Source organism: Rhipicephalus microplus, chromosome 8 (assembly GCF_043290135.1).
Source record: "Rhipicephalus microplus isolate Deutch F79 chromosome 8, USDA_Rmic, whole genome shotgun sequence".
NCBI classification, from domain to species: Eukaryota; Metazoa; Arthropoda; class Arachnida; order Ixodida; family Ixodidae; genus Rhipicephalus; species Rhipicephalus microplus.
In genome coordinates, this window is record NC_134707.1 from 104,490,058 (window position 1) to 104,505,199 (window position 15,142).

Genomic DNA, 15,142 nt, shown 5'->3' on the forward strand with positions numbered 1-15,142 from the left:
ACATATGCTGCCATATATGCTTATATGTGTCCACATATTCTGCCATATATGCTTATATGTGGCCGCATATGCTGCCACATATGCTTATATGTGGCCACATGTAACTTTTATATGGGCCATGTATGGCGTTTCCGTAAGGGTTCTTCCTACTTTACTCTATCGTATACTAATGAATGCTCCAAGTTTTTATCAACTACATATGTGCAAGAGAGATATTGTCTTCACGCAATTCGGATTCTAGGTAATTATATTCACGTCATTTCCATTATTGCGAGCACACAGGTTGCGTGATGTGTACATGGGCAGAAGGTATCGACAATTAGGCATTATTATTATTACGCAATTAGTTTGGAATTTCACAAACACGCCAACAGCACACTACGCAAGTCCTCAGATTCCGCATTGTAGGTGTGAAGTTGTTTCTCCTGCCCGTGTGCAGTCGCTCAACATGTGCATTTACCTGGCGAACCAACACGTGCGCACCAAAATTTTGTGAAGTGCTTTTTTGGCTCTTGTTCTGAGGAAATATGAAAGGTAGCAAATTCAGATTTACCATTAAAACAATAGGTGTACAAAGGGGGCAAAGGTGAAGATACATAAAACGGACACCAATAATCACGAACGTTTTCTGTTATCCGAGTCAATGCATCGGTCTTGTTCTAACACTAAACCAGGTAGACTAACCTCTTGTTTTTTTCTAGGAGATACTTTTGCTCGTCATAAATATTTTCGCAAGCGAGTTTCGCACAGCTATCTTGGCAAACACCACATACTGCAATTGCGTGTACCGAGCTCTACAAAAGTTAAAATATGGAATATGGTTAATCATACGGCGCTTGCTATGTTGTACATTGACGGCCTTGTGAAAGAGGCGAGGTATTGAAACAGCCAGGCAACTTTGCACTGAATGCTGCTATACAGATCCACTATATAGAATATGCAAGAACGAGCTTTCAATTCACTGTTATTTTTCTTCGAAAAATGATGCCTCATTCAGCCAGCGTTGAAATATTCCCGCAGTGAATGTCCAGCAATGCACCACTACCAAAATATTTTCCAAAGGAATACCCACTGTACACACATTCATTCGCAGGAACTGCAACGCACAAAGCCTGGGCTGGCACTCTATTTTCCACTGGGAACTCTTAAGGATGGCCTTCGGCGCTTCTATTGACCCCTATGGGGCAGTAGGAGGTGTTTCTTACTGTCACCGCACCTCACCTTGACTACGGAAACCTTTAGCTTTCAGGCTGATTCTGGAGGCCATACCCCGACTATTTTCTCAGGAGTGGGCAGAGCTGTAGTGAATATTTCAAGCTATTTTGGCACCGATTTCATGCTTAACAATTTAGGCGGTGGCTAATGAAAGACTTCAGAATTCTTAACAGTGCCAAGTGCTGAGGTAAGCCTACTCAAGCCTAGCTACAGTGTGACTTCGAACCCCACCTCTTCACCGCAGTGCGTCTCCTGACTGCCCATTGAAATGAAGTACGCTGTGGAGAGACTGGAAGCGTCTACCAAATAATTATGGGATGATTTGTAGCAGTCAGCGAGCTTCCGCGACCGGAAGCACCACCACGTGGCATTACGCCGCGCCGCTGTGACCAAAGCTACGCTTACCTGCATGTGATTTCACCTGCTATCAACTTCACCACAACACAAGCAGACAGTGCTTCGTCACTTCGTCCCCGGCGTAACGCTTAAGCAACACGTCGTTCTTGCTTGCTTGCAAACTCACATAGACACCATGAGCCTCCTTCCCTACACTGTGCTCGCTTTCTGCCCTAGCCTCATAATGCAAGACCACCACAACTCATTCAATTTCTCAGACGCGAAGGCTCTCCAGAGTCACGATCTCATAAGCCCTTTCTTCAGGGCTCTCATTCGGCTATTCTCACTTAACTGGCGGGCCTCATTCCCGGGCTCAACTCCTAAAATATGGTCTCTTCATTCTTACAGAAGATACCACCGAGCTCATTGTCGGCGATCCTTCATCATACTCTCTCGGCTGTGGTGATGCATCCTAAGGTGCAGTATTGTTAATTTCTTTGTTTGGAAACCCATTCTCTACTGGTTTTCCAAAATGGTAGAAAGCATCTCTAGTCTAAAACAAGCTGTGTTTCCGGATAACTACTTTTTTGGTCACGTGAGGTTGCGACAGCACCATTGAGCAGACCTCCCAGTGTGCCCCATGTGAAGGCGGCCAGTGTCTCCGGCTCGGTGGCATAATCAGTCGTTCTCTTCATCGACCAAAGGGCCCGCCACAAGAAACCTCACCCCCCTTTTGTGGCCTTCTCCAGCTCGAACCCGTTCCCATCGTCTCGCATCTCCATGAGTTGGGGTTGGTCTACCAATGCAATCGTTGGAACGTACACCATCGACGAGCTTTCAGTTTGGGTTGAGCGGACTAGCTTGTTAGCTTGCGTTGGAGCGTGGTAAGCGGGCATGCGTGATCGCGATCTGCTCAGCCAAATTGACGCTTCAGTTATTTGAAGTTTCATCTCCAGCTTGCCTAGGCTTATCTAAAATCTGAACGAGACATGATCGACGTGCTCATACCCATTGGTCACACAAGACTGCCCTTAGGATATCCTCCAACGCGTCAACTAAACGCCTCTTCACCTAGAGGTATACAAAGGCGCGGTTTGGTTGAAGCTGATGGCAGCTCTCATGACAACGCCTTTTTCGTTTGTCGATTGGTCCTCCATTGACCACAATAACACCTCTGTTATTGACCGAACAAATTTTCACTACCGCACGCCCCTGTGGCAGTTGTTTACGTAAATCCGCTACCCAGGTACAGGCTACCGGGCTTGCACACGGCCAACGTCAAGGCTTGTGGCCTTAATTCGTAAGAAATATTACCACCCATCCGCCATTTTTGTCTACGCGGCTAGTTACACCTCGCCCGGCAGCGCATTTGGCATCATCATCACGTTGCCCTCCTTGCGGCTGCCCGCGAAGCCGAGTGTGATAGCCATCACTGTCCACATAACCTGCTACATTGAGGTAGAGGAGGTTGCCGTCGCCCTAACTTCTACGTGTACCGAAGCCTCAGTAGTGCTCAGCGGTTCTCATCACTTGATCTGGAGTTTCGCGAGAGGCCTTGTCTCGCTTACCACCCTGCGGCTCCTTTGCTTAAGCTTCCTGTGAGATGCTATGCTCAAGGCTTCCCCAACCTAGCTGAGGGCTTTTTTGAGTCGGACGCACCAGTGCCGGAGCACCTGCCTACACCAAACCACCTCCCACAATCACATGTTTTCCCGTACCATGCGGCCGAAAACTGCGTCGCTGCGGCCCGCTAGCCTAAGTGAGACTTTAGGGTGACTGTTCAACTTCTCAAGGTTCCGCTTTTGCTGTCACCCGCGCTTCTGCTGTGGGCGCCAGCCTCCTTCTTGGAGATTTTTCCCCAGCACGAACCCAATAGGCCACATGGGTTTCTCGTTGTCTGTGGTTCCACGAACTTCTCTTTGTCCTATTGTAGCAGCACCCTCACACAACGTGGACGCAAGCAAATTTGCCTGAGCTATCATCTGAGTTGAAAAACAAGCGCAACAGTCCAGCGCTCAGACTGGTGCGCCGTCTTTACTTTCTGCATTTATCTCCACTGGGACTGTATGGGCTTCATGTAAGGAGCTTCGCAGCCGAACAACACGAGCACTTTTAGCACAGCATCACGCAGAAGAACACAGAACGACCCATGAACAAAGTGTTCATTTTAGGGTCTTGTAGCTTCTGAATATTTTCTTGTGAGTATTCCCGCGCGGCATCTGTTTTACTGCAATAAGGTACCGTGAGTATCAACGTGAAATGCTTGTGGAATTTACCCAGTAAAGGATATTGCAATAGACACTCTCTACAATACGTTGTTACGCTTTCCGCTTCGTTGCAAGCGAGTTTAGGCTTCGGAGTAGAGCTCAACGCAATCTTCGAACATGTCAATGTTCTCTTTATTCCTTTTTGAATGTTTTTCTAAGTCTTTTTCCCGTTTTTGTGACACAAGACATGCTTTTTCTTTCTTTTTCAGGCATGTGTTGCAAAGCAGTCTAACTTTGACCTAAACTTTGTTCTGGCTGCCTATGATGTGGATTTCGACTCTTTGGGAACATGTACGGAACTGGGTTTCTTTCCTCTTGACGGCACGTATCCCCTCACGCGACTTACGAAGACGTTGTCGAAGAAGTTGCTGGCTAAATTCGGCTTTACTTTGCCCGATGATAAGTTTTTCTGGCGCTGCAGATTCTCAGTCTTTAAAGTATGAACTAAAAAATAAAAAAACCTTCTTCAAATGAGTACTAATGTTTCATACTTATTGCATCATTTTTGTCCTATGCAACTAAAAAAACGCACTCAATATTTTTGTCTATGACTAGCGTCCTGCATGACGTATTTATTTCTTGGGTTGCAGAGTGCAGTTCGTTGCCTGCAGCAAACAGTGTTCATCTGCCCCGGCGATGCTGTGCTGGTCACACTGCAAGCGATAGGCCGAGGTACCCGGGAAAATGCTCCGTAATATATAGCGGCGTGTATAGCATCACGTTAAATGCGAGGACGTTGTCGAATAGCTTGCTGACTGCATTCAGCAATTATTCAGTCAATAATATCATTTGCTAGCGCTGAATATTCCAGAACCTTCACGGATGCAATAAAAAAATAAAAAAACCTTCTTCAATGGAGTAGTAAATGTTTCATGCCTCTTGCACCATTTTTGTCCATTGCAGCTTTAAAAAAACGGATCAAATATGTTTGTGAATGAATCGCGTTCTCCATGGCACGTTTATGTCATGGTGTGCAATGTGAAGTCTGCTGTCTGCCGCAAACAAAATTCTTTGGTCTCTGCGCTGCTGTGCTGGTAACACATCAGGGGATGGGCCAAGGTACTTGGAAAAGGGCTCCAGAATACAGAAATTGAAATGCACGTGTTGAAGCTTAAGATAGGATACCGAAACATTTACGTTGCTTTAACAGGGTATTGTGGCAAGATAACTTTAAAATTATTTGCGAAAAATAGGGAACCTCAAATCTTCGCCTTTAAGAGTTCAGCGCTATCGCGATATGTTGTTCCTAGTGCGTACTTCAATCAGTGCATGAAACACTTCTTCCAAGCTATGCGCCCATGTTTGTGGCGTTAAGGGTATATGTGCAGCGGCGTGAGTGCCTATTGTAGTAGTTTAGCAGCTTAAAATCATTAAGCCATTATGATAATTTCACGTTATGACACGCCCTGGCAATGAACGCTTGTACTACGCATTATTACTGCAATATTTTTGTAGCATGGTGAAGCATGTATGCAGTACGCGCGTGGTCGTAAAATATTCAAGCTAGATCACTGCAGACGTGTGGCCGTGTGGCAGAACATCCGCTTGCCATGCATATGCCAGCTTCGATCACCACTGGGACTCAAACAACCCTGGTCGGTGCCCATTCTGATCGGGAAATTTTTTCAATTCTTTTGTTTGCATTATTCTCAATCTGGCGGTAACGCATAAGATTATTTTTTGCTCACAACGCCGACGACGCCAATTCCAACGCAGGAATTTTCGCAAAACGAGTTCTTCAACGCTGCCGCATCGAAAAGTTGCGGTATACAAATGTAGCAGTGGACCTATACGAATGCACACACGGATTTAGAGAGACCCTGTGGTAGCCGAAAGGTACGGACGCACTTCAAGTGGGCTCCTGCGTCTACGAATGCGTTGGCAGCGACAATCACCACGCAACCACATAAATTGAATCTCAACAAAACCACCTCATTACCAGGAATCAGTGCATACCAACATTCAGATGAGTCGACCTTTTTTCACTATTTTATGGCCTCTTTCTTGCTCGTGGTGCAGCACGAAGAGGCGCGAACGGGCTTCTCAATGCACAAGGCGGCACTAGACTCTATGGAGCTGGTCTCGCCGGCAGTAGGAGCGCCTTGCGATGACGTCGAGGCGAACAATAGGAATTTAAAAGAAGAAAATTACGAAATGCATGATGAATCGGCAGTTAAAAAGGAATGGCGCACTGTCAAAAGGCGACGCAGTCGAGGCGAATACAAGGAATGCGATGTTGATGGCAAAGGAGATGGCACCAACGCTAAAGCGTGGATAACGGGCAAGACGCAAACCAAAACTCATGATATACTGCTCGGCCGAATCGAGAAGAGAAACAGGCTGCTTGGCTACCTGCTGATGACTGTAAGGGGTGTTTAGACTCAGAAGAGGACTATGGGTAGCTCAGATCAGCCCAACAGAAATCAGCAGTTGCATCTACGAAGCAGCTGGCATATCGTTCGAGGACAGACAGTACGACGTCACCTATCCCAACAAGATTCAGGACATCTTAGTGGTGAGCATTCCTGATCCTGATCGGGCTGACTAGTACAGATAAAACGAGCAGATCAACACCAGAGGCAAGAAGAAGAATGGCTATTTGGGCTAGTTGGTTTGAATTTATTGTAATGAGGGCTGCAGCGCGAGCACGAATGTGCTAGAAGAAACCGACGAAAGTCGAGGCACGGAAAGGCACAGCGCTCCTGTTGTCCTCTTTGCTTTCCGTGCCTCGACTTTCGTCTGTTTCTTCTAGCACATTCGTGCTCGCGCTGCAACCCTTATTACCAGAGGCAAGGTACACTAAGTGGCTGCGTACGAGACAGCGCCTGCGGATACATCTGAGGAAGTTTTCAGAGGGATTTATCTGAAGGAAACGCCAGCGAATATTATATCATATCTTGTTACGGCTAGAAACCCCATGGTCTTCACTGCAAATAGGCTGGGAAACACCACGACTGTTAAAGTGCTCTTGAGCGGAAACAGGTTGCCGATTACCGTGTGCTACGCCGGGGTCATCACACGCTGTGTGCTCTATTCACACAGTGTAACAAGATCGGTCGCAGGAGCGATGTGCGCTCGTACCCGACGGATAGACTGTTCCCTGGTCGCAGTGTCTTCAATCCACACAGAGACCACACGTGCAAACTCAAAAGCCGGATTCGCGGCAACGATCACGCCACCGCAGACAAACTGCAAAACCAAGTATAATCAGCCTTTCGTCGTGAAGCAAATACAGTGCACAGAGATACAAGAAAACCAGACACAGGCGACTCCTCCAGCAAGAAAAAAATTCCGCTCGAGGTCGAGATCAAGGGGACGATGAGGGACGGGTTTCCCCTCTAGAAGCGCCACCCTTGCTAAGTCGCGGTTTTAGTTTGGATCATAGCCTTAGGATTTACCATACATGGTGACCTGGGCAGACAAAGTACGCACGTCACGACCACCTGAGAAGGGGAAGGCAGTTCAACACACTAACAAGAAACTCGGTAAGCTCAAAGCAGAAAATACCCAAATGAGAGAGATGATAGCACGGTTGGATGCCAAAGTTGAAAAACTTTCGTGAGAGTGTAGAACCAGAAACTCAAATGGTACACTCCTACCACGGTAACAAATAGCGAACTTCAATAGGTGAGAATTGCATGGAGGTAACGACCCCACCTCACGCTAAAATGGAGGACCAAAAGTTAAAAGATCATGCAATCGCAAGTCTCCTGGCAGGATCTCACCGAACAGCAAAGGTTATATACTATCTAGAGAAAGGTAGAAGAAATACTAGCCAGGATCCAATCATTAGCCGAGGCTACGAGGAATGCCTCCAGGGATATTATAGCACTCGTTACCGGAATCGAAACAATGGAACGACGTAAAAATAGCACAAAGACAACACCACCTATCGTACCTGCAGAAGCCATTTTGCAGCCACAACAACTGCACTCCTCAAAACTCCAACCGCGGCCACACCGATTGCTATTCTGTGATAAACTAGTTTTATCCCTCCGTCAAACGTCACTTGAAGTATTAAAAATCTGGCAACGGAAGTGTAGAGGATACGGGACCAAAACTTACCTTCTCCAACAATATATTAGGCACAGCAGTAAACCGGACATTCTTTTGCTCCAGAAAATGCATGGCCTTGCCAAACTGGCAGGTCACCAATTCATAGGCACCGGATGGGGCGAAATTGAAAGAATTTTCCCGACACTAGTTAGCAGAGAACTAACAGTGAAAACGCATGACTTTGCTGCAGAACACAATCACCTAAGGACAGAATTCATCCCTCTAAGTTCACGGGTGAGAAGTATTTTTATACCAAAATTATTGTAGCAACTCGTCAAATTAGTGACAAAAATAATCTGTTCAACAAAGCGGTTGTGTGTGCAGGATACGCTCCATGTTTAGTGGGCGGAGACCACAATGTGCCACACGAAGCTTGAGCTACCTACGGCTTCACACCCCCTAGAGAAAATATCTAGGCATAGCTCACAAAACGAGAACTGAACGTTAATCACTGAGCCTGGTGCACACATGTGCATATGTACGAGTGCCCAAAGGGACATGACGCCGGGTCTCACTATGACTAAAAGCTCCTTGGGAGCAACGCGGCATAATTTTTTTGACGACCTGGGTACGAACCATACAGTGCTCTTGATGACCATACCGCACGCGAACAGCGAAACTCGGTCATCAACTTGAAAAAAACGACTTGTTGACTGAGACACACTCAGAGAGATAAGACCAAAGTCGTCTTCCCCACCCACATTGGATATATATAGCTGGTATGAAAATGTACTAAGGAACGCTCGCCAGGCCACGCAGAAAGTGCAGGCGGACCATCCCATTGACAGGCTAGACAGTAAGCTTGTGCACCTATAACAGGCGAAAGAATAACTTAAAGCGACATGTAGGAAGCAGAGATTCCAAAGAGGGTTACAAAAAGAGATCTCGCAAGTAACAGGCACATTGAGGCCTATTCAAGGCAACTAAACGAGCAATAATGAAAAGATGTGTGGAGACATGGGCAGGCAGCTTGGAGCTTCTGGAACCTGGAAGCGACTTCAGTTTCCTTTAGACCCGTCAAAAGCCAAAATTCAACAGAGGCACACAACGGAAATAACGCACAATCACAAGAGAAACATGGAGCTGTTGATCAAGGATCTAAAGGCTCTATACGTTGCACAGGCCTCACCTGTGTGAGACCAAGATTACTCGGGAGACGCCTAGACCACAACACTAGACCACAAACTCACCATGGCGGAGATATGAGTGGTGTTGCCCACATTCGAAATTGGCACCGGGGCCGGATAGTGTTACAAACCACATGCTCGAAAACCTAGACGAGGACTCCACAAAATTCTTAACCGAGCATATAAACGAGCTCTGGATTAGCAGTGAAATACCCGCGTCATGGAAAGACGCCGCAGTAATCCAAATTTGTAAATCAGGCAAACCAACCAATAAAACAAACCTCAGGCCAATCTCGACCATGTCGTGCGTGGGAAACATAATGAAGCACACCTTTCTCAGTAAACGACTACCTAGAGGATGGAGGTAAGTACTCAGGCACAATGCTGGACTCAGGCTATTCTTGGACTGGATCTCTAAAAAGCCTTTCATAACCCTGCACATAGGGCTATTCTAGCTCGATTGTGTAGTCTAGACAAGGGTGAGATAGCGTAGAACTATGTCAAAAACTACCTGTCAACCAGCAATATGATGGTCACCATAAATGACCTTGAATAAGACCTGTACGTGTTCGGCAGCACCAGAATGCCACAGGCCTCCGTGATTTCGCCGATGCTTTTTAGTTTGCTAATGATAGGTCTACCGAAGGAGTTTGATAACATTTCAGGACTTCACCACTCCATCTATGGAGATAATATTACCATCTGAACAGCCGGTGCTAGTGACGGCTACATGGAGCAGAGGCTTCAAGAAGCCTTAGCCACGTAGGAGAGACACCTTGAAGGCTGGGGTTAGAAGCATGCCGCCGAAATCGTACGCAAGTAGTTGGCAGAACGGTTGATAGTAAACCTATACTCATATCTAGGGCATAGCTTACAGAACGAGAACTGAACTTTATTCACCGAGCCCAGTGCACACACGTGCATTGGTACGAGTGCCCAAAGGGACAGGACGCCGGGTCTCACTATGATTACAACGCCTGGGGAGCAACGTGGCATAACGTTTTTGACGCTTACACGAGTTTTTGTATTGATTATTTATACCAATGAAAAAACCGTCCAAAAGCTACAAACTAAGTTCGCCAACGCTATGAGGTTCGTGCACAGGGTTGGAAACGGATACCGAGTCAAGGGCAAGGGCAGCCTCATGCGCCTAACACAGACTTTTGTAATTAGCCAAGTTCCATACGTAGCGGCTGTCCGCAATCGGTATACCACGGAAACAACAATAACGTCCCGATTAGAAAAGTGTAAATACAAGCCTTATGCAATGCAAAATATTCAAGTACGGAACTACTCCTGAAACTAGGCGTTCACAAAACGCAAGAAGAGATTGCCGAGCCCAGCGCGTCTCGTATTTAGAAAGGCTGTCAGCAACAAAGCGGGAAGAAACAAATTAGCGAAATTTGGTATCACATACCACGTTCAGCACGGCGAGCATTGTGAAATTCCCACCTACATCCGCTCCAAAACTCAGATAAACCTGCTGCCAAGAAACAAATGGCACATCCCACGTACTGTGGAAATCGATGACATGCGAAGCACGAATGAGCAAGGTTGATATGTCCCTTTAAAATGATACAACGTTATGAGGTGGACGTAAATTATGCCGTGCATGAATTCCATGCTGTGGTTATCATGATTGAATGCGTCAGTTACCTTCGTCGTCTGTTCACGTCACGTAATACCAAACTTCGTATATGTGGAGCTAGTAAAACCGCCGCGAGCACGCTATGAGCGCAGCATATAGTCATGTTTCAAATGACACGCATATCGTGATTATTCCTTTTAGGCGTGTCATTTACAGTCGTCGTGTATTCATGTAACGTGATGACAAATCTCATATATGTGGATCTAGCGACATGGCCCCAAGCACGTTATGAGCGTAGCACGTAATCATGTTCCGCAAGACACGTACGTCTAGATTATCATGTTTGGACATGTCATTTACCTTCGTTCAGTCATGTCACGTACCGAATACTGAATTTTGTATATGTGGAGCTAGCAAAACGGCCGCTAGCACGCTATGAGCATAGGATGTAGTCATGTTTACATGACATACATATCATTACTAATATTTTTTGACGTGCCATTTCATTTTGTTGTCCATCACCTGATATTAAATTTGGTAAAGGTAGAGCTAGCAAAACGGCTGCGAGTGTACTAATAGCGTAGCATGTCGTCATGCTTTTTTGTGATATGCGTGTCATGGTTAAAATGTTTGCCCAGCCATATGCATTTTTCATATATTGATACCATGTATCACCAAATTTTGTATACGTGAAGCTAGTGAAATTGCCACGAGCATATCAGGAGCGTGGCATGTAGTCACTCTCTCACATGACGAGCATCTAATGACCATCATGTTGGCACCAGTCATCTATCTTTGTCATCCACTCACGTCTCGTAATACCGAATTTGGGATACGTTAAGCTGGCGAAACGATCATGAGCGCACCGCAAACGTAGTGCGTAGTCATGACTAGTCATAAAAAGAAAATCATGATATGCATGTCCTGATTTTTAGGTTAGGGTATGTCACTCATGTTCGCTGTGCAGTCATGTAATACCATACTCACTTTGCAAGATGTCATGAGAATGAAACCAACGCAAAAGACAAAACCTTAACATGTAATTCATGACATTCGTGTCATACAAATATTGGCTATCTTGTTAGGAGTTAATTATGCTCGCCATACAGTCATGTTATATCATAATAAATTTGGTTTTGATACCATTATCAAGACAGCCAGTAGAGCTAAATGTCATGGGTGGCTAGACAGACAGACAGACAGACAGACAGACAGACAGACAGACAGATAGATAGATAGATAGATAGATAGATAGATAGATAGATAGATAGATAGATAGATAGATAGATAGATAGATACATAGATAGATAGATAGATAGATAGATAGATAGATAGATAGATAGATAGATAGATAGATAGATAGATAGATAGATACGCTGAATCTCGCCGAAGTTCGCTAAAAATTGCTTCACACTTAACGTGAACCACACCTCGAATGCAGAACTCAGACACCACTGAGATAAAGCACTGCTCAAGACACATGACACTAGAGTAAAGTCTGTTTGTAGAAGGGAGCCTGCACTCCAAGAAGCGAGCGGACGTTGCAGTGGCTGTAGACGTTACTGAACCCTGCGTTAACGCTTGCACTGTCTTTACGACACAAATTGAGGAAGCTTACGAGGTGGCCATCGCCATTGCTCTCACTTCCACAAAACTAGCTTAATTCTGAGTGACTCACAGGTTACGATTAGGAATTTGACGTGAGGACGCATATCACTAAATGCCCTATATATTCTAGCGAAAATCCAGAAACTCATTAGTTCGGAGGACCGTATACATCTATTTCGGTTCCCGGAACAGACGAACACCATCATCTACACAACTCAAACGAAACGCTCCATGCGCTGTCGAAACATTTAACCTACCACCCAGCCCAAGGAGTTCCCCTATCGGGAGAGTGCTGCGGAAAGTGATCGGATAATAATATACAGAATCTCCAGCTATGCAGAACACACCAAGTATCATCGTAACTTGAGGCGGATTTTCTCTCCATCCTCCACCTCACGCAAAATTAAATCAAAAACGGCGACAGACTGGTACAAATTACAAACTTATTCTTTTCCCAGACCTACTCAGCTACACAGAACGTTTCCAGCAATTTACCCAGAGCCTATATGTAAATCCAGTAAAGTAGAAGTGGCCTCCCTAAGGCACTTTATCTGGAGCGGTCGCAAGACGCAAACAGACTCCCCACAACCTCTCCGAGAGTGATGGCGTACAATGCTGCTCAGCTGAAATTTAGAAGACCAAACCTGCGCCATCCAGCAGGCCAGGGAGTCTATTGAGAGAGAGGCTCTTCTATCCTCCATGTGAGTGGTGTAGCCCGCGCCAGCAACAAGCTGGATGTCGAAATAAAGTTGTTTCATTAATTCAAACTGAATTACTTTTTTTCAGCTATGCCGATGCTCATATTCCAAACATACATTTTAACTACAGCGTAATATTCGGTGCGCCAGGACTTTTAAAGACATGATTTCTTCCTATCACAGGAATATCCAAAAAAAAGCAGTTAATTCAGAAGATATACCCATTTATTGCTTTTGACACCGTGTGTTGTTGTAAGATGGGTTTTGTCCTGATTGCACCTTTGTAACGATAATCGCTCAAACAGGCTGCCTCACAGACAGCGTTACTTCAAAATATACAAATTTCTCCACCGCAGTAAACTAGCAGAGCTTCGTGCTATGACTAACCAGTAGTGCGATTCCGACCCCCCCCCCCCATAAAAATTGGGGTTGTGCAGATGTCTTGAAAGATACCTGCTCTTGTCAGCACACATATGTTTGTTATCCACGCAACCCTTTCCCAATACCGCACGCTAGCGTTGCTTCGAAATATACAAAATTTTCTACCGCTGTACACTATTAGAGCTTCGTGCTATAAACAACAAATAGTGCAATCACGCCTCCGAAAAAATTCCAGGTTGTGCAGATGTCTTGGAAGGTATACTCTCGTCAGCACTAACTTTTCTGTGTTCCACATAACCATTTCCCACTACCGCATGCCCCTCTTGTGGACATTTACGACTATCCGCTACCCAGGTGCATGCTTCATCGCAAGCATACGCCCCCCATTAAAGCTCGTGGCCGTGGTTTGTAACAAATACAACACCCATCCATCCGTCGTTTCTGTGAATGCGCTGGTTCCACCACACCCGACGAGGCATTCGCCATCGTCGCCATCTCGCCCTCCTTGTGCGTGACCACGAAATCGAGTGTCACAGCCATCACCGTCCACACAACCAGTCACATTGGGGTGGAGGAGGTTGCCATCGCCTTAACTGCCACGACTACCGAAGCCTCTGTAGTGCTCGGCGATTCCAATCCAGCGATCTCTAACTTCGCCTGAGGCATTGTCTCGCTTACCAACCTGCGGCCCCTTCACATGGTCTTCCTGCGAGACAAGCCACACCAAATTAAACTGATCTGAGTCCCCGCCCAGTCGGGTCACCACGTATATGCTCGAAGCTTCCTCAACCTAGCTGTGGGCTTCTCTGAGTCAGATGCCCTATTGCCAGAGCAGCTACCTACCCCCAACCCACTCCCACGTTTACGTTTTCTTGTAACTTGCAGAAAAGAAACTGCGTAACTGCGGCCCACTAACTGTGGGTCCTTTATTTGTTAAGAAAATCTGAGGCTTCAAATTTTATTTTATCAAAACATACTCCCTGGAACTCCACGGTATTACTGCGACGTGCAAACAAAAAATAAAAACAGCAGAATTGCTGAAGTTAGGAAATAATTTGGACGAAGGAAAAAGCGGAAAACTAGATCCAAATGAACATTTCATTTTAGAATAGTCGAAAGTCCATTACGAAGCAATGTTATTGCGAAAATAGGGGTTCAGATAGAAAAGCGGCAGCTCAGAGCTTGACTAGGCTCAGGTCCTTTGTACAGCAGCAGTGACAAGACGAAACATATTAGTCAATACAATAGTGTTGACAATGTTGTAACGATACAAACGAAAACATCATAAAGAAAGAAGACAATAAAAAGCTTGCTCGGTGATCGCATTATTTACTGTATGCACCAACGCCACCATTGGCTAAATCTGGACAACGGTGAGTGGTAGAGGACATGCACTATGTGCACTGACCAGAAGCTTGTGTGCATCCAGACGCACCGAACAAAATGCCACAGAATTACACAATTGCAATGCCTTCATACACTTAAGGCCAATGAGTTTTAAAAATACGGCAGCTCCACATTCGGAGTGCCGTGTCTCAAGAATTTCAAGAGAATGTTGACGGGGGCAGCCTTCATTTTTAAAGACGATAGTCATTCTAGATATACCTGAATGCAGAAACTTCGCTAGGTCTGGCTGTTTGTCCATCGCGCGATTCAGCCTTCCAACAAAAGTTTAGGCAATTCCGCAACGCGCAGCTTTGAGGACTTTCTTTACGTTAGTAAGTTCACCTTCAGCAATTTCTCCACATTGCGTTTCGAAGACGATTGTAGACTACCTAGGCTGACTTGGGATCGCGTGCTTAGCTCCTCGAGCATATTGTCATATTTTAGAAGATTTTCTTTGTCGGTTGTCTATGCATTGACTGC

At 45.7% G+C, this 15,142-nt stretch overlaps 1 protein-coding gene across 1 annotated transcript in view; it reads left to right on the plus strand.

The window, feature by feature from the left end:
• The window catches only part of LOC142769307 (uncharacterized), a 72,984-nt gene extending 68,689 nt beyond the window's left edge, over positions 1-4,295 (plus strand). Inside the window, exon 6 of the mRNA XM_075872443.1 lies at positions 4,028-4,295. Within this exon, the coding sequence (XP_075728558.1) occupies positions 4,028-4,261 (234 nt within the window). The 3' untranslated portion in view covers positions 4,262-4,295. The remainder of the gene's footprint in view (positions 1-4,027) is intronic.
• Positions 4,296-15,142: the final 10,847 nt, after the last annotated feature.